This window comes from Rhea americana, unplaced genomic scaffold (genome assembly GCF_003343005.1).
Source record: "Rhea americana isolate MKP2758 unplaced genomic scaffold, rheAme1 scaffold_0, whole genome shotgun sequence".
Classification (NCBI taxonomy): domain Eukaryota; kingdom Metazoa; phylum Chordata; class Aves; order Rheiformes; family Rheidae; genus Rhea; species Rhea americana.
In genome coordinates, this window is record NW_028185037.1 from 11,652,384 (window position 1) to 11,674,586 (window position 22,203).

Below are 22,203 nucleotides of genomic sequence, written 5' to 3' on the forward strand. Positions count from 1 at the left end.
AGGAATGTGGTTGGCCTTTTTTTTTGCTGCAAGGACACATTGCTGGCTTGGGTTCTGCTTGTCCACTAGGACCTCTGGATTCTTTCCTGTGAAGCTGCAGGTATGGATATATGCCACATTTTCTGCCCTCCAGGCCTATTTAATTTACTAGTATAGACATAGTCAGATGGACCCTGATATATGAGGAAAGGAATACTATCTTCCAGATCTTAATTTTAGTGGCATGGATAAATTAAAGTATATATATATATATATGCTTTAAATTATGAAGAATTAGTACAGAAATATTTTCTGAATATTGACTATTATTCCAAGTATTAGCTATTAGATGCTACTGGTAGTTTCACAAAGAGGGAGGTTATGCTAAGTCAGCATTACTGTTTGTTGAGGCAGAACTAGCCTACTGTGGCTGAATAAAGGCTCTSTGTTTTGAGCAAAGTTTTCAAAAAAAGCCACATTTCTTTTCTTTTCCAGGGTTACCATTAATTAAAAACAGCTGCTGTTGATGCAAAATCTTCTTCTGTGAGCTGCACCATAATACACTGAATTAATCACATAGTGTTTTTTTTCTCCGGCAATAACAACGACTTGTCAACAGATATAAAGATTAGTCAGAATACTTCTATCTATGCAGAACAGTCATGTATTTTGAGAAAAATTCATGTGCATGGAAGTATTTCAAGCCTGGACTCAGTACCCTCGGTTGAATTATTGCCAGTGTCTAGTCTTAATTGCAAAATCACCTCTTCATGAATACCCAGAACAAAGTCTAAACTACCAAAACTGAGGTGTTTTTCACTGACAGTTTCCACTGACTTCAACAGGGCTGAGATTTTAACAGGGCTAAGATTTTACAGGGGTTTAGGTGGCAATTCCTCCAGTCATTCTGAGGATGGTTCAGAGTGAACAAAGAAAAGAGACTTCAGTAAATGAGTGAGTGATTAATATTCTTTAAAGTTTCAGTGCTCTGAATACGATTTTGTGAATTCTCACAGTACTTTGTTTTCCTCTAATTTCCACCCAAAAATAATGAGAGAAAGAGCCAGAAGAAATAGATTCTCAGTATTTCTGCCAGCTTCTTGTTACCTACTAATCTCCACTACTCACTGCTGACATATTCAGAATAAGTATCAGATCCATTCTGGCCATCAGATGATCTCAGGAACATCATCTTCAAACCCCTTTGGCAGCATAAACAAACACTCTTCRTCTTTTTACCTATGTGAGAGAATAGTTATTGCCATACYCTTTCTTGAACCAAACCTCCGTTTSACTTAATTTATAAACAACAATTTTCACATCTAACAAAAGGAGGTGATTTTATGTGGCCAAGAGATACAGAGACAGTGCCAAGAGGAATTAATCTTAGGAAAATGGAAAGGAGATGTTTCTTGAGCAACTAACAGTAGGATTATTATTCAGAAGAAGTAAATTGTGAAGAAAATGTAAGATTTCTGATCATAATGATGTTTCTGTTGTTTGACTGGGTAGTAGAAAGGAGGGACATACAGCATTATTTTTGCTTGTGAAGCCTATGTGAGTCCACATTAGATCCTGGAAGTCCATGGAAAACTGTCCACTCCCTTCCCTGGTTGTTAAGCCTTTAAGAGGTCCAACTAGTTTTCTTCCTGTACTAGGACTGATTAAAAATAAAAGCAGATTTTTAAATCTTTGCTTTTAAAAAGTGAAACATTTGGGTAAATATGAAGGTATCAGTCTTCCCAGAGGTCAAACTGTTGCAAAAACAAGGAGATAGGCTAGTTTGTGTTCTCTTCAGGGACATATTTTAAAGACTATRAAAGATAACTGTCAATTAATTTTTCAAAACTTTCTTCATTATTAAATGCTTCTTCCAAAGAATATCATAAACCCTAGTTTATCACTTTTAATGCAGTTCACAGTTCTGTATGGCATTCTCTCTCTCCTCTAGAAAAAAACAACTTGAGAACTGAACACACTTCTATTTGTGTTCTTTGTGAATCTTTTCTCCATATATATCTTAAAATTGTTGCCATGTATTACGTTTATTTCAGTGTCACTTTGCTGTTACATTTGCTTTAGTTCTTACTGTAATAGAGGGCCTATTTTGGACCATGAAACTTCAGGAATCATGTGGCTATACTGCAAAACAGAGAAGTCTTTCCGCATCTAGTCTAAGAATGCACAGATGATATTTTATGAATGGAATATATGCCATGGAATATATGAAGGGAAATAAGCCATATGGCTTATTTTATCACCAAAACACTCTTCTGGTGGAATTAAAAAAAAAATCCTTTTTAGGTACACAACAGATATTAATCCCAAACCAGATTTTTTGTGCCATATAAAGTTTTGAATCATAGTTTCCAAATTATGTAAAGCATAAAACCACCAGTTCMTGCTATATTCATTACTAAAACCGTGTCTGAAATAAAGCATCAGAAAAAAGTAGAAAACCAAGAAGGTTTTTTTTTCTGAAGTTCTGTGAGATTTGGAGTTTAGAATGTTCTTTACTGCCTGTATGAACAGAAACACTTTCCAAACCTCTATTGCCTTCTGCTCTCACCTCCATATCTTTTACATGTAATCCATCATCTCACCTCCATAATCTTTGATTTATGCTCAGAAGCCTGTGCTTTTGAGCATGTGGATGCAAAAAGTGCATTTTGGTTAATTTGCAAGACTACTTTATTAATAGTGTATTTTTTTTTTACGTCTGGTTAATCTTTCTTCTATGATTTGCTTTCTTTCCAGTCTCCAAGTTATCTTTAGTTTCTGGCTGTAATTTCTGGAAGCTCTGAAGCACATTCATGATTTAAACCACATGAGCATTCCTATCGAAGTCTCATTACGCAGCTTCCTGAATCAAGACCTCTGTGATAGCTAGTACATATGTACAGTACTGCTGGGCACAGAAATGTGCTCTCAGTTAACATCTTTCAGCACTTAATCAGTGCGGCTATGAATAGTTGCAACCAATGAGAACAAATTTAGAGTTGTGACCCATCTCATGGTAGAGCAGTTTGACAGCAAATCCTCTCATTTACCTCATTGCAGCAGTATTAGGAGTGAAACTCACTCAGAGGTCAAGTGCCTTCACAAAACTTTTACAGTGCTTTTTCTTACTTCAAAAGTATTGTGAGACTTTACTTGGTATTTCGTTGAATATAGGTTGGTCTTTTTCAGAAACTCACCCTCCTTTGTGCAGATAAAGAAATTCCCATCGTCTAGAACAATAGTACTACCATTTCTTAATTTATGAAAAATAAAAAAGAAAAAATCTTTTAGATGAATGAAACAAATTCATTCTTCATAAGCATACACAGAAATTGTGTTAAAAAAGCTGACAAAATTGCATATATTTCTCTTTTCTAGGGCCTTCCTGGCAAAGATGGACCTACAGGGCCACAAGGACCTCCTGGCCCAATGGTGAGTATTGCTCATGGAATCTGTTGCTATAAAAGTCAGCAGAACTTTAGGGGGTTGTAGGTCACAGGCTGCTATCTAGGCAGAAGAAAGGCCAAGGCCAAGGGTTGTCCTGGGAAGTTAAAATTCTCACATGACTCATGGGGTTGGCAGAGCTCCTCGCCCGGTGTCATTTCTTTCTGTTCTTTCTTAGCTCAAGAAGAATGTCTCTCATAGGGAAGAAAGACGGTTGTTCCATCAGTAGATTGACAGTTTGCATTCAGTMAAGTAACTACACCATATAAAGGGAATTAATGCTCTTTGCATTTGAAATAAAATTGAAATCTGTTTTTGTAAGAAATTCCAGTGGAAAATTGTTAGTTGAAGTGAACCACTGTGTTTTGCTGAGTCCTGCATGGCTGGAGGTGTTTGCAGGTGTTCAAATGCTCTCTTAGAGTAATCAAGAAAGACAGCAGAGGCCACATTTCGACCTTCAGAGCAAGACCTATGTTTGAGGGCTTGCCGTTAGCCTCTGGAGTAAGTCTCATTCTTCTCAGCTAGGGCAGTTAGAGGCAAGGTTAATGCCTTCTTAGTGGAAAGTAGTTTTGATTTCAGCAATCCATGCCTGGGAAAACATCCAAAACGAGTTCATTTTTCTCAAGTATTTTTCTCAGGCTATGCTTTCAGTGCTTCTTTTCCTGCAACATGTACTTCTCTGTTGTCTTTTCTCTCAGCATCTTTGGACTTTGACTGGCAAACCTGTTTACATCTGGGAGATGTAGCTGCCATGTTCCTTCCCTGCAAATACGCAAATACCTTTCTCATTGCATTTTCTTGCTGTTGACTTAGCTCATATTCAGCTGAGTCCTTGGAAAAGTGTTCTTTATTATCCTCATTTAATCTGAATGGAAATATCTGTCAAGCCCAACAAYTGATCAGCATTGCTGGAATTGGGGTAACCTGTTGATTAGGAGCAATGCAAACACCAGCAAGATTAGTAGTACTGATATATTGAGGCATAAGCCTTTTTTTGTGATATGGAATATTTAAAGCCAATAGCCAGATTTTTGCCAGTATGATCCCATACTTTGCATGTAGATCAGATGAAACCAAAGATTATCTGAATAAGGATGTGAAAATCTGGACCTGAAGTCGCAGTTTTGTTGTGTGGAAACAACATGGAAGCAATGTCTGGGTTTGGGTTTACCTGTTAAAGCATTTCAACATAATATACCATGTAACTTGAAGTGTTGAATTGTTACATTATCATTGGGCAGATCAGGAAACAAGACAGACTGTTACATTTGCATTAATTATAAGAAAATAGATATTTAAAGGGAAAATCCTATATACAGTCTCCTGATTTTTACTCCTCATCATCTGAATGCTGAACCAATAAACTTAAGTACCAGTAACTCCTAAATAAAAAATAACAGAACAGAGCAGTTCAGTAATTTAGTCATTTATTTTTAGTTTTGAATGGAGACTGTCATTATCTAGTGAGTCACAGTACCTCATGGAATTTGTTAAAATGCTTAGTTTTTATTAGAAATTAAGTTGTATCACAAATGAGAAAAGTCTAGCACATAAGGTTTCTCCACATTTAGTCTAGAAACAGGTGAGGACAGCAGGTTACGTGGTACTCAACAACTTAGCAGCCCATGAAATTAGGCTGTGGCCTCTGTGGGCTGGGGTTGGGGTTGGGGTAGGGCAGCCTGTGGTTGGGCAAGGTCAGGGTCATGGCCAGGTGGGGACCAGCAGCACTACAGCATCATGGGGCAGGGGCTGACGGYCCTGAGCTGGGCTGAAATGGGAGGCCTGGGGAGGTGGCAGGGCCAGGAAGGGCTGGCAGCGCCCTGGGAGCCAGAACATTTTGTTCCTCTATAGACCAGGAGATAAAGGAAGTCAGCTAGCAACCCTAATGAATTTTCTCAAAATCATTTTTATTTTGATTTTTGTGAGGATTATTAATTCTTAATGTATTTCTRTATCAGTGCTTTCTTTAAAAAAATAAATAAAAAGGGAGGGAGAGAAAAAGTCTGCCTCTGTTTCCTGTTATTTCAGTCATTTACGCTTAGGACTTTATAGAGGACCACACTTAGCCACAAAATTTGTAGCCTTCTTGCTTTGATATTTACCTGCGCTTAACAGGGCGACTACAATAACAAGTTCTCTTAATGCCGGGTGAAAGAACGGTGCTTGTACAGTATTCTCCATCACACAGTCATTTCTCTCAATAGGCTTCATGGGTGTTGACTGTCATCACCGCTAAGTATTTGCTTTTTTTTTTTATTCTGTATAGGGAATACCTGGTGCTCCAGGTGTTCCAGGTGTTACAGGAAGCCAAGGGCCACAGGGTGATGTTGGAGCTCCTGTAAGTAAAATAAATTAATATTGCTATATTTGCTATTGTTGCATTAATTGGTTTCTGACCTTTGCTTTTACCATTGCACAGAGCTGCACAATATTTGTAGCTCATAATCTGTTCACAATTAGTGGCTAGCAAACATCATATTGGTCTTCCTTTGTTCATTTTTTCATACTTAAATTTTTTTGTTGATCTTACAAATAGTGTTTGGAATATAGGGATGAAAGTCAAAAGACAAGGTTAAAAGACAAGTTTGAAAACATAACAGGATGTGAATTTGTAGTCTGCGTATAATTATATTCTCTTTTTTTTCCTTTGTATTTCAAACAACTCTTAGGAAAATAAAGTATGCTATTTATTAACGTGAATATTTCCAAAATAACTTAATTCTGATTTTCAAACTGGATTGTAAAAACTATTGCATGAATGAAAAGCTGACTTGTGGTTACTCTTAATTTGCATCAGAGCAACTGACACATAAAGATCAGGCCTTTTTCTATAATGTTGTTATAGATTTCATCTGCAGAACAGTTGACCACCAACCTCAGTAGTGCAAAATTACACCCTCGATTTTACCAAAGGAAGCTCTAGTACCAAGTTTGTCTTTAAAATGTCATTTTCTCTGTTATCAAAGAAGACAGTTTAACTACAAGAAAAGACTCCAACGATAAAATGAATATGTAAATTATATAAAAGGTACAGTTTTGGAAGGTTTTCAGTGGATATTTGTTTCTTTGCAACAGTTCAGATAATTTATATTTCAATTATATAATTTGAACATTTGGTTAACACTATAAAGCCTGCTCTATTTTTTCCCTATATCAAAGTGAATATTATATTTTGTTTTAAAAGGCACCTGAACATGATGGTGTGCACTTCTGGCTTGATTTGGAGACTAAAAAACAATTATTTTTCCAGTGTCCAGTTTGCTTTGGAGATTTAGTCTAATGCAAGCATTTTTATTTGGCTAAATGGGAATGAAATGATTGATAATATATAAGCAAAGGAAATAACCTAGTGCCCAGTTCTGCATAGTTTCTCAGTGTAATCATGAAGGCCGCTAAAGAGATTTGATGAGCTTTGGAGCTTATTACTATCAATATATGACATGTTGACTCTTTAGTTCCTGTCCAAACACATGTTTCAGATATTGAACTGAATTTCCTGGAGTGTAGATACTCCTGTGCATCATGTAAGCCCTACACTACGAACGTTTAAACTCTTAACAGTTCTGAAAAAAACAGCTAGGTGGGTGAAAAATAATTGAATTTCAATAACTCTCTTTCCAAAAATTAGAGTCGAAAGATCTTGCAGTGATTTTAGGATTTTCTTCTTTCYTAAGATACGCCTCAACCATGCATCAGTTAGTTGGTTACCTCTTCATACAAACCGTTCTGCATTTTAGCAGTTACTGAAAGGTGTTTAGCCTACCCTCAAAAACCTCTATTGGAAAAGTTGTAAGTGCTTTAGACGACTTACCCAGTGCATAATCATTGTGGCCATCGATATAGTATTACACTGTCTCTGATGTCATACTTAATTTTCTTTGTAGTATTGCTGACCCAGTTCATAGTGGATACAGATCCTTGGAGCAAGAAACACTATAAATTTCAAACTGATATTTTGTCTCCCATCAGCCTTCTCAGATGCATTTTAGATGCATTTCAGCCATGTGAAATGCATCATCTGGTCATCTGCCCTTGCTGCCTTTTTAGACAACAAAATTCAGTATGTGACTGAATAAGTCACAAGAGCASATGTTCCTTCTTTCTCCCCCAAGATGGCTGTTAGCTCCTGTAGTGGTAATCTACTTGGGAAACACTGCTCACTTGTCCCCAAGGGTTCAGACACAAAGTGAGGGAAAACTCAGAGGTCAGAAACCCCTGGGAAAGTTATTAGCTCCATAGAATTGCCAAAGGGAGGCATTTTGTTGTGTACTGAAATGGAGAAGTATGCTGATTGTTGTCACATAGCCTCCTGAAACTTTATGTTGGGTTTTTTTTTGCTTTCACTGCATTGTTGTAAGAGAGACTATATCAAGGGTTTCAAAGTTGTGAGGAAGAAAAAACAGAGAATTGATTTTGTATTTAATCTTTTTGTAGGGTGCTCCTGGGGCTAAGGGTGAAAGGGGTGAACGGGTAAGTCTTTAAGTTCATATCAGAGCCACTTTTTTTTGTTTTTTTCTTTTTCCCCCTGGTAAGACCTTGTATCTCATTTAAAAAAAGCTTTTCTCCAACCATTTATGTKTCTCTGTGTTCACAGGCCCAATAGAGTTATGTGTTCAGTTAGGCAAACTTTCCTCCTTTCTCAGACATTGTCTTAACACGTAGCTATATTAGTATTCTGAAAGTGAGAAGTATGTGATGTTAAGCATGTCCCCAAATCTCTCACGAGGGTTATCTTCTCAGACCTCTGCTGACTAAAAACAATAATGGGAACCATGGAAATCCTCAAACTTTTTTGGCTTTTTTTCCTCATCTATGAGGATATACTCTCTYGGGAATAATAAATGTCTTTCATTGCTCTGAATATTTTCAAGAGAGAAATGATAAAAAAACAGTGTGGTATTATACTGCTGCTGTTCTTATCCAGGGTGATCTCCAGTCCCAAGCAATGGTGCGTGCTGTTGCTCGTCAAGTGTGTGAACAACTTATCCAGGGTAGGTACATGAATAGTTCATATGTTCCTATCTCTAGAATGGATCTCTTCCTGCCACAGTTACTTATAATTATGACGCTTTTCACAGTGTCCAAAGGGATCTGTTGGTTTTAGGCTAGACAGTCAGGATTTATGTTCATCTAGATTTATGTTCAACGAGATTTAGATCCAATTAGAATTGATTAGCATCAGGCATCTAAAATGCTGTAATTGTCTCTGGGCTATTAAAATATACAGAAGGTTCTGCTATAATAATTTTAAAATTCATATAGACATAAAATACCAGAAAAAACACCAAAGCAAGGAAATAAAATTCTGCACAATAGCTCATCCTCTCATCTGTATATCCCTAAACCACTATTTCTCCACCAACAAGCAAAAAACCTCGTATTATGAAAATTCACTAACCTGATAGACCACAGTCTTGGGGATCTGCCAGTGCTCTGTTCAAACAGATTCTCTACTGCAACTTGAAAATGATGACATTTTTTTCGTGCTAGGTCATATGGCAAGATATAACTCAATTCTGAACCAGATTCCAAGCCAGTCTGTCTCAACACGAACCATCGCAGGACCTCCTGGGGAACCAGGTCGGCCAGGGTCTCCGGGGCCACAGGGTGAGCAAGGATCACCAGGCATGCAAGGGTTTCCAGGAAGTCCTGGCCAACCAGGAAGACCAGGAGAAAGAGGTAATCTTCATATTTCACATGTACAAAAAGTACCTTTCCTTTCCTGATACAACCAAATGGCTTTTTTTCTCCTGTCTAAATTTATCATGAGAATGAACATTTTCTTGATACTTGATTGGTGAGCTCAACACAGAGCATAATGAAAGTTCCAGAAACTCGTGGTCCTGCAAGTAATGCAGGCTTTACAGGATTTGATTTGGTGGGATCAGGCTGAGATTGATGCTGAAGACTAGTGGTGTCTAACTGGGCACATCACCTCATGCTTGCATTTTAGTAGGTTCTGACATGAGATGGAACTGTAAATGTATAAACAAGGAGCTTTTGAAGAAAATCATCATGAAAACTGAAAGGTTAGTGCTGGTGAAAGATTGAACTTTCCTGCTAAACTTGAGACATGTCAATCTGAAGATTACTAAGCTATGAAAGGAGCAAGGTTGATCAGAAGAGAAAAAGAAGTCATAGTTTCGAGGGGATGGAAGGAGCAAGAACAGGAAATAGGGATGTCAGAGAGAAATAATACAATTATCTGTCTGTTTGCAAGAATTCTCCTCTTTTTCTTACTTGTGGGGCTATATTCCTTTCTCCTTCTCCAGTTTTATCCAGTAAAAAAACAAGTTCTGTATTGTGATTTACTTTTTGTCTCTGCATCACTGGCAAACTTTTGTGTGCTGGACTACCTGACAGAGGTGATAGGGAGTCACCATGTCTGTGAAAGTGAATCTTTACCCAAGGAAGTGAATGAAAACCCAAAATACCACCTGGAAACCCCTGAAACAAATGTACTATTCAAGACTAAAGAATTGTTGTTGCTATTATGAAAATTTGATAATTGGATTTTAAAAATGAATTGTTATAAAAGCTGTTCGGTTAGGGATGGAGCAGATAATCACAGTAGCCATGAAGACCAGAGTTAAAGCATTGTTTTGAGGAGAAAGTTGTTGAGTGACCTATGAGTTTATTGGACCTTCCTTCCCCTCAAGACTGTAATTCTAATTACCCTTTTTAAAAAAGAGGCAAGTTTTAGAGTGCTGGCTTGTCACACATGTTGCTGAGCAAAGAGAAGACATTGTCCAAAAAGAATAAGGAAGGGGGGGGGGAGGGGACAACGATGAAAGAAAATTGGAAGAGGCAGCAAATAAGTAACTGACTTTAAAAGTGGTGACCTGGAGAAAATGAGTGCAGATTTCAGGGTAATTACTTCCATAATATATTAGCATATTTTAAATGTCTTCTTAGATGGGAACTATTGAGTACACAGGATATTTTGCTGGGGCTCCTGGAATGGAGGTACCAAACTACCAGGCTATGAAAGGTGAAACTTGTGACCCAACATTTAGTATGTATCTTCTTTGTATTTTTTGTGCTGAGGTCCAGACCCGGCATGCTGTACTATGCTGAAATCACAAAAGGATTAGATACAGTCACTTAAATAAAATTTGGTGCAGGTTAGGTGATAATAATTTGTAAGAGACAACATTGGCAATAGAGTGACTACAGCAAGGGTAAATATTTATGTTAAAAAAAAAAAAAGTATTAGGTAGTTATAACCGAATAATGCACCRTAACGTGGCCTTTGTATTTCTTATTCCTGTCTCTGTAAATAGCTGATGCTAGAAAGGACTGATTTTGGTGGAGAGTGCTTGTGGAGAATTTTGTACTTGGTGGAGAGCGAGCTCTTATCAAGCATGCTTCAAGAACAATAATCAGTCAGCCAGAGCTCTCTGCAGATTTTCATAAGAAGTGACTCATGTCAAAAGTTGAGATTGTTTTATTGTACCTACAGCCTAAAATGAGTTTGTTTTAAGAACTGAAACTCTGTGGATAAACTTAAAGACAAAATAATTGGCTAGTTTATTTGGAGTGAAAATGGTTTTTAGCTCAATCACGTAACAGGAACTTGTAACATAACCTGAAGAGGAAAGAGCTCATTCAGCATCTAGGAAAAAATACGGGATAATTTGTTACTCCTTGAGGATCTAATTTCTTCAGAAGCAACTGAGGCTTTGGACTGATGAGTGATTGATGTAGCAGAAGTTTATTTAACAGAAACATATCATGGCTATATCAGACCCCAGGAGATTTCAGACTCCATTTCTACAGAGATTGCTCTAGTCTGCCMCTAAAACAGAATAGTAAAAAGTAAAAATATTTTTTACCAGCTTTGTGATTGTCGAAATTGATTGGAAGTTTTCTGTATATTCCCCATTCTTAGTGCCTTCCCAACTACTCATTGTACATTAAATTAGCAGGCAAGAATGATTCTACTTGCGTACTAGAGTAACTTCTGGACTGAGTTTCCAGTGACTAAAGAAAGTAGGATAAACAGACTCTAAACCCATTCTTTGCTATGTCCTCAAGCATTATTTGCRTTTATCGTGTTCATAAAGTCACAATTTTTAGTCCTATCATGAAAATCTCCAGCCAGCCACTTGGAGGTCYTTATGAACAATATGTTTCTTTTTGTCATCAGCATTTTTTTTGTATATGAAGTTAATTTAATATTCAGTAACAGTGCTAGATTAGCAATGCTGAAAGTCAGCTTCCATCTTTAAGTACTGAAAGTGCACTGCAAGAGTGGCAGCAGTGCCAGCAGAGCATACTGAAAAAAAGGCATTAGAAGAAGAAAAAATACCTGTTTCTTTATCTAGTAGCGTGTTGCTTTTTTCCCCATAGATTTCAAGCTATTGGTGTTGCTGCAAGAACCTGTTACTGGCTCTGAGTTGAATGAAAAGGTGCTGTTAGACTGGGGAGAGAGAAGGTGGGAGGAGGCTAGATATTTCCTCTCATCCACCTCTCCTGGCCGCCGAGCATTTGGTCCGAGTTTGTGAGATGTGGGGACTTTSAAATGCAGAGTGGGGAATTGGTTAGAAATTATGCACTGAACAGAGCTTTGCTGGAAATGTCAGAAGTGAAAGATCTTGGAATCAATGAACTTCCTTGCTAACTTGCCCGGCCAATAGCTTCTTTCCCCTTGTTTCCTTTGTCACTCTGCCAAGTGTTAATCAGAGTTTTTGGAAGGAGGCTTGGAGTGAGAGAGTGTCTTTGAGTTGTGCTAGAAACCTCCACTTGAACTTCTAGGCCTGGGGCGTCCCGTTCCTTAATGTGTCTTCTCACTGCTAATACACTAAGCTAGTCAGTCCAAGAAAGACCACCTCAGTGAGAAGRGATAATTCATCCTCTTGACAAATCCAGTTCTCCGAGTCTATTGCCAGTTGAGATCTTTTTTTTTTTTTCAGCGTAGACATTAGTGACTAGATTGGGATCACACCAGTGCATTTGTCATATGGTTTTACCAACTGAATGTTGTTTTAGTTGCACACTGTGGGTCTTACCTGTTTTATTTTTTTTTTAATGATGTAATGAACATCTCTGGCTACCTCAATATTTTTAGCAATATTGACCAGTTAGTTGTGCCGAACAGGCCACATGAATCAGACCAATGACTTAAAGATTAAGGAGGCCATATTGTGTTATCATTCCCCTACAGCACCTAATCCTGGATAAATTACTAGAATTTTGCTCCCTGACATATTTGCATGAATGTAGGAGTTTTGGAAACATTGATTTTTCACAGCAATGATTTCTGTTTTTATTTTTACTAGTCTCAACAGCTTTTGCTTTAGTTTTCTGTTTATGAGCAGGGACTTCTAGTGTCTGGTTTCTGAGTATTCTGGAAGAATTTAGATTTTTTGTAGAGTAATACAAAGAAGCATAGATTCAGTGCAGTTTTCATGGTTTTTTATAACTTCTAGGCGGTTTTCTCAATCCTGAGTGAAATTATAAAATCAGTAATAAAAATTATACTGATGCATTGCTAGCTTTCAAAAGTTGTGCAAATGCAGTTCTTTTTTTTACCACTGGGTGAACTGCTCTTACAACTTGTCCTGAAGCGGTGTGCAAAACTTGTGGCTGCTGATGCCATCCTGCTGCTGTGAGAATAAAATAAGTACATAAGCTGTCACTGCAAAAGTCACTGTTCTCAACTACAGCTTCATCCATATTTGCTTCCTGGCTTCATATGAAAGACCTAGTTAAATGTGTGTTATCGAAAACCACATGTTTACAGCTCTGATGGCTAAATTCCAATTGAGTTAAATGGAAGTTTGGCCAGTTCAGTCAATTAAATATTAAATATAAAAGAGGACAATTTTGGGTAGTAGTTCAGTTTTTTTAAATTGTATTATGCAGCTCTTCTAAGAGGACAGTACTCTAATGAAGACAAAAGTAGATAAACAATACCTAAGATTTCTCTTTTTGCAGAAGCCATGGGCATTTCATCATCCTTTCTCGAGAAAGAGTTCATGAACTTCATTTGGTTTTTTAGTAACTGATGCTATCAGAAGTATCTTTAGCAGAGGACTGGAAATAATTGATTTAAGTTGCTTGTCATCAACACAGGGCTGAACCAAAGCAGCTGCTTATTTTGTATGGAGAYAAGACATACAAAAATGTTTAGCTTGAAAGAAGAGAGATAGTTTGAAGGTCTGTCCTGAGAACAAATATGAAAACAGTTATTAGAATTTGAAGCCACACTAACTCAAATGACAATTTTTGACACACATTTTTATCTCTAACAGTGATTAGCCATTACAGCAATGTACATGGAAAGCGATGTCTTGTCTGGTTGACTTTCTACAAGCTGTCTCTAATGAAATGCAAAGATAGACTCAGTATAAAGAAAAATGGGTGAATTCTGAAAGTTTTGTGATTTATAAGGGGGGGAGGGGCTATTAACTATGACCAAGAGATCATTTATCAAAGGTGTGGTATAGCACTTCACATCATTGAAACTGCAAGTTCATGTGCTATCCAAACTCTAGATTACAGACAGAAGTCTCCTACTGGACTTGGAGGACAGAGATTCTGAAAGGAGGGATCCTGTGTATTGCATTGCTAAGAATCCCAAAAGAAAAAATGTTGACAAATTTCAAAATGTCTGAGTAATATAAACACTGAAGACGTTGACCTTCAATGAGATTTAGGAGAGGATATGGATGTAAAATTCCAGAAACTTACCTTTTGGCACTTTATGATCTAAAAGCCTAAACAGTCTGAACAAGACCCATAGTCACCTGATAAAACCATGTGGTGAGATAGGTATGCTGAGGTATGTTAGCACATGATGGACACAATTGGATACAGGTTTGGTCTGCTGCTGTTCTGAGAAGATCAAATTGGTTGTGTTAACATGGTGTTCAATCCTTGCTTTGAAACAAGTTTATATTAGCACAAGGCTACTGCTCCATCAGTTTGGACGTACTGCCTTTAGTAATCTTCAGCTTGGCAAGAGGTTACTCATGTCTRCCTGCAAAAGACCAGGCATGAACTGACTGTTGTAAGAGAAAGCAGCTGGGTACAAGCAAGATGGACAATAGGAAGATCAAATATGAGGGGAGCTTGAAAGAAGAGATGGTTGTGCTAGCAAGTCTCCAATTTTTCTCTAGTGGCTAAATGGTTAGAACATCATTTCAGGAAATTTGAAGCTACATCCCTTTCTCACCTACTCCTACCACCACTATGAGAAGCCTTTGTGGTCCTGCTTATGTGTATTGGATATTTGATACTAGAGCAAGATCTGTAACAAGCTCTTCTTCTTCCCTGGTGAGTTTTTAAGAATTTAGGCTAGAGACTGGCTTTTCTGGCCTAATGCATCCTGAGAAAGTAGTTGGAACCAGAGTACAGGAGAATATGTAATCACATCTATGCTATACCACCTTCTGTTGGCTGAAAATATGCAGTAGATTTGCAGAATTGTCTACATTTGGACATCCAAGATTTCTGGAAAATAGAGTAACTGAATTTGAGCCATGTGCAAACAYATGCCTGGAAATCTACAGAGCCTGCGCAGGAGCTTACTGTGGTGTTCATGTAGTTCCATCTGGGAAATCCTGAAAAATACAGATGATCCTAGAGGGGAGAAACCTCATCTTGACTGAGTTTTGTGTGAGAAGAGATTTAGGTTGTGCCAGCTACCCCCTGCAGTGCTCTGCAGCACTGATTTCACTAAGGTAGGTCTTACCTGCATAGGTATATCTACCCAATACAAGTAGTAGTATGCGGAGGTGTTAGCTTGGAACTGAAGTCATCATAGCTGCCTCTGCATGATTGTTCATCTAGAGTCTATTTCTTGCCATGAAGTCTTGTCTCTTATCATGGCTTATAAGCTTGGGTAGAGTACCACAGGCCTGTGACTGTATTGCTCTGCTTCTGATTTGCTTGGACTCAATAAGCACAGTTGTGATGGGTGGTAGCTTAGACATACCTGCTAGCTGTACAACTCCAGAGGARTGCTCTGTGGTAATACTGTGGTTCTTGTATGTGTCAGACGAAGTGATATCAGGGTTGTGGAGCACTGATGTTACTGCAATAGTTTCTGTATTAATTCATGCCTCGCTTYGCACCATCCTGTCCGGCCTCTCCTGTTCTGAGCTGCCTCATCCTGCTGAATCTCTGCTACCTTCCACGCTGTCTTGCCGCTTCTGCTAACTTAGTTTGGCCATGTTACTGGAGACATTGGTAAAACTTCGGTGACCTCCTAATGGAAAATGTTATATAATGTGATTATGATTATATAATTTCTTAATGAAAAAAATAATCGGTCACTGAAAGACATTAAAAAAGATAAACGTTGTCCAATCAAAGGAAATAAAAGTACAAAATGGAAACAGAAAATACTTAAACTGTACCAGAACAGTGGCAAAAAGCCTTCTAAAGTGTGAGGTAAGACAAAGAACTTGTCATGTGTTGGTTAAAAACGCTGTGCTTTGTAAGGAGTAACTTGAGTGCAGTTGTGTGGCCTGTGTTTTTCAGGAGAAGTTAGATGATTTATTGTCTATGAAGCCACCTGTTCTTTAGCAGACCTAGCAGATACTGAATCTCCTGCCTGGTGTGAATTAAAATTATCTAATCCCTGAGGATGCTGAGTGTTGAGGCCTAGGTTCTTCTTGAGTTTTCAGCTGGGGAAGAGATTACAGGAAATTTCACTGACTCCATTCCTGTTCTAAGTTCCTGACATCTCCTTCCCAAAGAACTAAGGGAAGTAATTTATATAGGCCCAGATGGGGACCTGCTTAGCCCTGACCTTGGAGAGGAGGCACTGAACTAAAGCATGCAGAGAGCAGAAGGTGGAGCTGGAAGCTGTCCATGGGTGGCGTGGGCTCCTCTTCCAGTGCTGTCAGTGCAGTGCTTTCATGTGCTGACTTACAATGTACAGCACTGTGCAATGTCACATTGCCAGCCATTCTGTAAAGCTACTGTTGGTTTTCAAAGAGTGTATCTATCTGCAATGTATTCTTCTCTTGGCCTTTCCACTCCCCCTTTGCTCATGCTGCCATCAAAAGCCCAACTGCTATCTCAGGACATACACATGCAACTGTTTGTCTGTGTTGCTTATTGGTGGACCCTTATTTCATAAAYTTGAGGTGAGCAGTTCTTTGTCGTGGATGGGTTTTAAATACTTCTTTTCTTCTCAGTTTGTTTTTGTTTCTTTACTTCCATCAGAAATTAACTACAGAAGGAAAAGATCTGATGAGGCTCCTTGAAAAAATGAGGGCTTGGASAGTCACCCAGGAGGTGTCTTACAGATACTTTTCCCTATCAGGTAACAGTTACCTGAGCAAAAAGGAAGGAAGGAGGCCAGTCAGTTGAAATTAGGGATACTAGCCCATCATGGGTAGCAGCTGTTTTCTGTCTACTTTGCTTTTGTAAAGGTGCTCAATATTGGCTTTGATTCTGAAAGTGTGGAAGTTGTGAAGCAGTGAGAGCAATTACCAGTGCTCGGAGGTCTGGAAAAGKGGGGGGAAAGTCCCAAAACCCAGCCTGGATTGTGTGTCTTTGAACCATCCAAATCAAAGACAGATTTTGTGAGTTTCCAAGTCGCTAGTGGAAACTCAAGGTCTGGATTTTGTAGTTTTGACACCTACTTCAGTTTGACACTGTTCATTGTGATAGCTGCTGTATAGCAAGTGTTTCATAGGATGCCATAAGGGTAGCAGAGAAGGAGATGGAAAGCTGGAAGAATACAGTGCCTTTTCTGAATTACTAGATCTGTGATCTCCACAGGTCAGACTCCAACAGTAGAAGTTCAGAGGCATCAGAAAGTGCAGGAATGCAGCTCACTGACTGAGCATGGTGGAACATAAGGGTTTCATGGCTGGGAAACTTCATTTTTGGGGGCCAGATGCTGGCTGCACAGAAGCTCCTTTCTTGTACTTCAGCAGCTTAACGCTCTGCAGTAAGTCATGGTAACTCTCTCCTTCTATTTGTAGAGCTCTTCTGCTGATCCACTGTTTGGTGGGTAAATGCTTGAAGTGAAGATAAATTGGGTATAGCATTAAATATTCTTACTTTTTTGGACCACACAGTAAATTATAGATAGTTTTGTGAGGCTCCAACGATTCTTCTGGCTTACTGTAGTTGAGCCTTGGTATAGTCCAGAAGTAGCCTTCCAACACTGCCAACGGCACAGCCTAGAAGTTGGCTTATGCCTCTACATACTGCCTCAATGAAACCACCRTGGCTTAAGACCCCAGGAATACCACGATTCCTGTCCAAAAAGAGAAGAAGAAAGAATCAAATAATTCTTTATTTCTTCCTCTATCTCTCCTCTGTGTTTAAGTGAAAAATAATGATGTATGGAATTATAAAACTGGTTAAATAATAAGCCTTTTGCATTTTTCAAAATTTGGCTCTGATGAGTACTATTTCATTAGGTTTACCAGGCGAGAAAGGAGAAAAAGGTAATCCAGGCATTGGAACACAAGGACCCCGAGGCCCACCAGGATCTACAGGTAAAGTTATCACTTTTGGGGTATCTGGGTTAGCCCACTCTTACCCATTTGCAAAGCAGATAAGAATTTCATGGCTCTGTTCTACACTTTCAAGGCTTAAGCAACTGTGAAAGTGTCACTGGTTTGGATACCTTAGTGTCTTGATGTTCTTACTATGTAATATGGCATTGCAATATGATATGTGATGGTGTCATCAGTCACACTARTATTTTCTGTTTTATTTTCTGTTTTTTTATTTCTGTTTTATTTTCTGACTCAAGACCCTACTTAACTGTAACCTGGCAGAGAAATGTATCTAAGCACATTAATCAAAGGAATTTATATTTAGCTCCTGGAAAATTACAGAGGGTAAAATCCAGGTCCTGTTGAAATAGATGAAAAAATTGCATTGATTTGGTAGGATATTTTTCCATGTGAGTACAGATATTGAGGCACAGCGTTACCCAGCTGGTGCATTGAAACGGAGTAGGTAAACAGGAGAGCCATGCCAGGAGCCAGGGCTGTCCTCCCCCATGAAACTGTCTTTCCAAACGTCTGACACTTGGTGAAACATTTGTTCTTCAGAAATACTAGTATAAATTTCTGGCTAAAAGCTGTCCTGGCAAGGAAGACGTAGCTGCAGCCAGAGAGGAGGTGAGGCCTGTCAGGAGCAGGGAAAATGCTGCAGCTTTTCCCTCTGCTTGCGCGGGGCAAGTTTGAACAGGCAGCTCCGTCCCCTCCGGTTAAACTAGCTCCTGTGAGTATTTGTGATGCTCTCCGTGCCGTGGTATCCTAGCACCACGCCTGTGGTACTGCCAAGGCAGCCTGAGCTCGGTGGTTTTTATGGAAGGTGCTGATCACCCTTCATCTCTGTATTTCATGCAGGACCTCCAGGYGAAAGCCGCACTGGGAGCCCGGGCCCACCAGGCTCTCCAGGCCCACGAGGCCCAGCTGGTCATACAGGGCCACCGGGCTCACAGGGTCCCTCCGGCCCCCCGGGGTACTGCGATCCCTCTTCCTGCGCCAGTTACGGTATGGGAGGTGAGTAGTTATGATCTCTGTATTTCAGGCTTCGGTATTGCTGGTATTTTCAGATGTGGGGGAGTAGCAAGAAAATGTAGCATTTTTTTTTCTAACAGCCAAAGTGAGCTGGAGGCTACTGATAAACCTTGCAATAAAATGTGGTAACTCCTTAAAAACGCACACATGTCCAATTCTTCTTGTGGAACTGCACCAAGAACAGAATGTGGCTGCAGTGTAGTGAACAGAGAAAGTCCACCATCTAATTCAGGCCTGTAAAAAGGATGAAGTGTATTGGGTTTTTGTCTTGTACATGTTTGTGTAATTGTATGAGCCTGCTCCATCTCAACTGAATGTTCTGTGTGTTGAGTCCCCATCTCCTAATCTTCGTGACGGCAGAAGTTTCACGTTTGTAGCTTTTAAAACATRTTGCTCAACTTCCTCTTCCATGCGCCTCTGTATAGCATGAGAGCATGAACGTTACTAAACCTGTGATAGTGTAACCTGAAATGAGGCTGCACGTGTGTTCATCATTAACAGTGGACGCGATCTGGAGAAAAGGATTCTTTCTAAAGCTTTTCTGTATCTTACTTTTCTTTTATGTTATAGCACGGAAAGGCCGTGGGAGGAAGTTATACAATTAGCAAAAGTAATGTTGCCCAACCTAAAATTTAAATTCGTTTTAGTAAGGTCCTATTCACTACAAATGGTATGCACAAGCCAGATTTGTTTGATGTTTACAGTTTAATCTGCCTGTGATCTGATTTGTATGTTTTACTTATGTGAATGTTTTTGTTGTCGTCTCTTCCTATCCTTTTCTCATTTCCCTTCCCCGTTGTTCATTTTCCTGTTTTAAGGCCCAATCCCTTACAATGGCTACGAATCCAGAAGGTGAAAGGCTCATTCTGGTTCATTTCTCATTTGGCTGAAGGTCAGAAATGGATGCTGAACTGCTCTATGCTTTCCATCAACGATATTGACTACCACTAATGAACTTCTTAGCTGCTGTATATGCACTTAGCTTCCTTGCACTGCTAAAAATTATTGCCTGACACATTTTACCCATTAATAATATATTCTAGATGATAATTGGAATAAGCTAAAGCAGGCAGGTTGTGCAGTATATTACAAGTACAGTATTACAACTGGACACAGGTCAAATTCTGGTGGTGGTTTCCAACAAACTTGGCTGTCTGTTGGTGGGTTTCCAATTGCTCCAGCTTATTAATTTGGTTAAATGTTTTCACTGTTCCTTTTTGTGAATAAAGATGTGTATTTAAAGAGATACATATATATTCTATATACATATATATTAAAAAAGTCATTTTCCTAATGAGTGCTCTAATTTTCTACTCTCCTTCTCCTGTGTTAACCATATGAATACTCTTGTGGTGGTGGGTTAAGGTGGATACGGTGAACCAACAGATCAAGACATCCCAGTAGTGCAGTTGCCACATAACTCCTACCAAATCTATGACCCTGAGGACCTTTATGATGGTGAGCAACAGCCGTACGTAGTTCACGGGTCCTACCCCTTACCATCCCCATACTCCCAGTCCTATCCATCACCTCATCTTGCTCAACCAGAGTTTACTCCTGTTCGAGAAGAGATGGAAGCCGTTGAACTGAGATCCCCAGGAATTAGTCGCTTCACAAGGAAGATATCCAAAAGAAGCATCAACATGCCAGTACAGAAGAAGGCAACTGGAAAAAAAACCTCTTAATGAACTGATAAAAAGGGAAACATTTTATGTTTGTATGTTTGGCCTTTTGTCCAGGTGCCTAACCTGTCATGGAAAATGTTTACAGGCTCTTATGTTAATGGGAAAAAATGTACACAACCAGTTGACACAACAAATAATGGTAATTACCTTGCATGCCAGAAACTTAGTATGTTAGTGGGGTTGGTGCTAGATGATGATGAAAGGTCATTTGTAGATCTTTCTTTGGATTACTGTTCAATACACTATTCAAACTGTGCCTAAAAAACTGCATCAGGATAGTTGGTGTACTTGGGACAATTCAGAAAAGTTAATGTTTTGTTATCTGTGATTTTCCAACAGACTACATTCTGTTAGTCTTTGATAAAATTGCTTTTCTAGCAGAATAACCCTACTAAATTCACCAGCGAGAAGAAAGCATAATCAGGATGTTTCCTTAAGCCCAGCTATTACCCTTTTGCAAAGAAATCTTATGTTAATGGATTTTTTTTTTTAACCCACATTATATAAAGACACAAGAATGTTCTCTGGGAACACACTGATAATTTATTGTGAACCTCTTTAATTTCTGTTTTGTATGCAAATAAAAGTGGCAAGCTTTTATACGTTAACACGCTATTCCACTGGTCTTTAACTTGGAACAACTGTATTAATCTTCAGGGGGACAAAATGTAAAGAAAAGAAAATATATTTTTCAGCACTTCTAGACAGCAGTTTTATTTTAAAGCATCTATGAAAACAGTTCCAACATTTAGTTGAACCAATGTGTAGCCTTACTTTAAAAATTACAGATGAACAACTGAAAAGAGTGGATATGAAGCAAGTTGCTTGTACGACCTATGGATGTGACATGCCAAAGTAGTAGCAAAAGACGGAGAGGTATAGTTGCAAAGGCAACTTAGTTCATTGAATGATTGAAAACACAAAAGAAAGGCAAACACAGCCCAGAACCACTTAATGAAGAGTGCAAACCAATTATGTTAAAACAAAGCAGGTACATACATGAAGAAGTGACTCAAATTACAGCTTTGATCAGCACTCCTGAGACTGATGCTTGAAGCAGTTTTGAAGTAGAAGCTCCAAAGATGTACATGCGGTTAAGCTGAAGTTGAAGACTTGGAATACTTTTAATCCAGCCCTATAAAGAAATAGAGCGAGGTCAACCTATGGACCACGGCTTTTGCCTCTGGCCCCTGCCATGCKTAATCCCCCATGAAGAAGAGAGAGAAGCTGGTGTTAAGCCTAGCCCTCAGCCTCATTAGTAACTCAAACCATTGATCCATGTGATTAATACCCAGTGCTGCTTACACCCCAGGGCACTGTCCAGCTAGATGGCCATCTACCTTTCTATGCTGTACTTCTATTTTCTCATTATTTCTTTCACTCCCAACTCCCATCATTTTAGTGAAAGAGGGCAAGAAAAAAGTTGGTGGAGGAGCAAATTGAAGGTGATATTATTTCCTCAGCCTGACTTGTATCTAAAGGTGGAAAAGTATAAAATGATAACTTGATATTCCATACCATGATGTATGCACATAGTTGTTTTGAAAGCCTTAGGAAAGGCTTAATTAGGTGTCTTAAACTGATAAGAA

At 38.9% G+C, this 22,203-nt stretch overlaps 1 protein-coding gene across 1 annotated transcript in view; it reads left to right on the forward strand.

The window, feature by feature from the left end:
• COL14A1 (collagen type XIV alpha 1 chain) overlaps positions 1-21,222 on the forward strand; it is a 135,503-nt gene extending 114,281 nt beyond the window's left edge. The window contains exons 41-49 of the mRNA XM_085313433.1: positions 3,358-3,411; positions 5,690-5,761; positions 7,858-7,893; positions 8,348-8,414; positions 8,914-9,102; positions 17,814-17,891; positions 18,756-18,911; positions 20,295-20,387; positions 20,478-21,222. Of these exons, the coding sequence (XP_085169559.1) occupies positions 3,358-3,411; positions 5,690-5,761; positions 7,858-7,893; positions 8,348-8,414; positions 8,914-9,102; positions 17,814-17,891; positions 18,756-18,911; positions 20,295-20,387; positions 20,478-20,614 (882 nt within the window). The 3' untranslated portion in view covers positions 20,615-21,222. The remainder of the gene's footprint in view (positions 1-3,357; positions 3,412-5,689; positions 5,762-7,857; positions 7,894-8,347; positions 8,415-8,913; positions 9,103-17,813; positions 17,892-18,755; positions 18,912-20,294; positions 20,388-20,477) is intronic.
• The last annotated feature ends 981 nt before the right edge of the window (positions 21,223-22,203 follow it).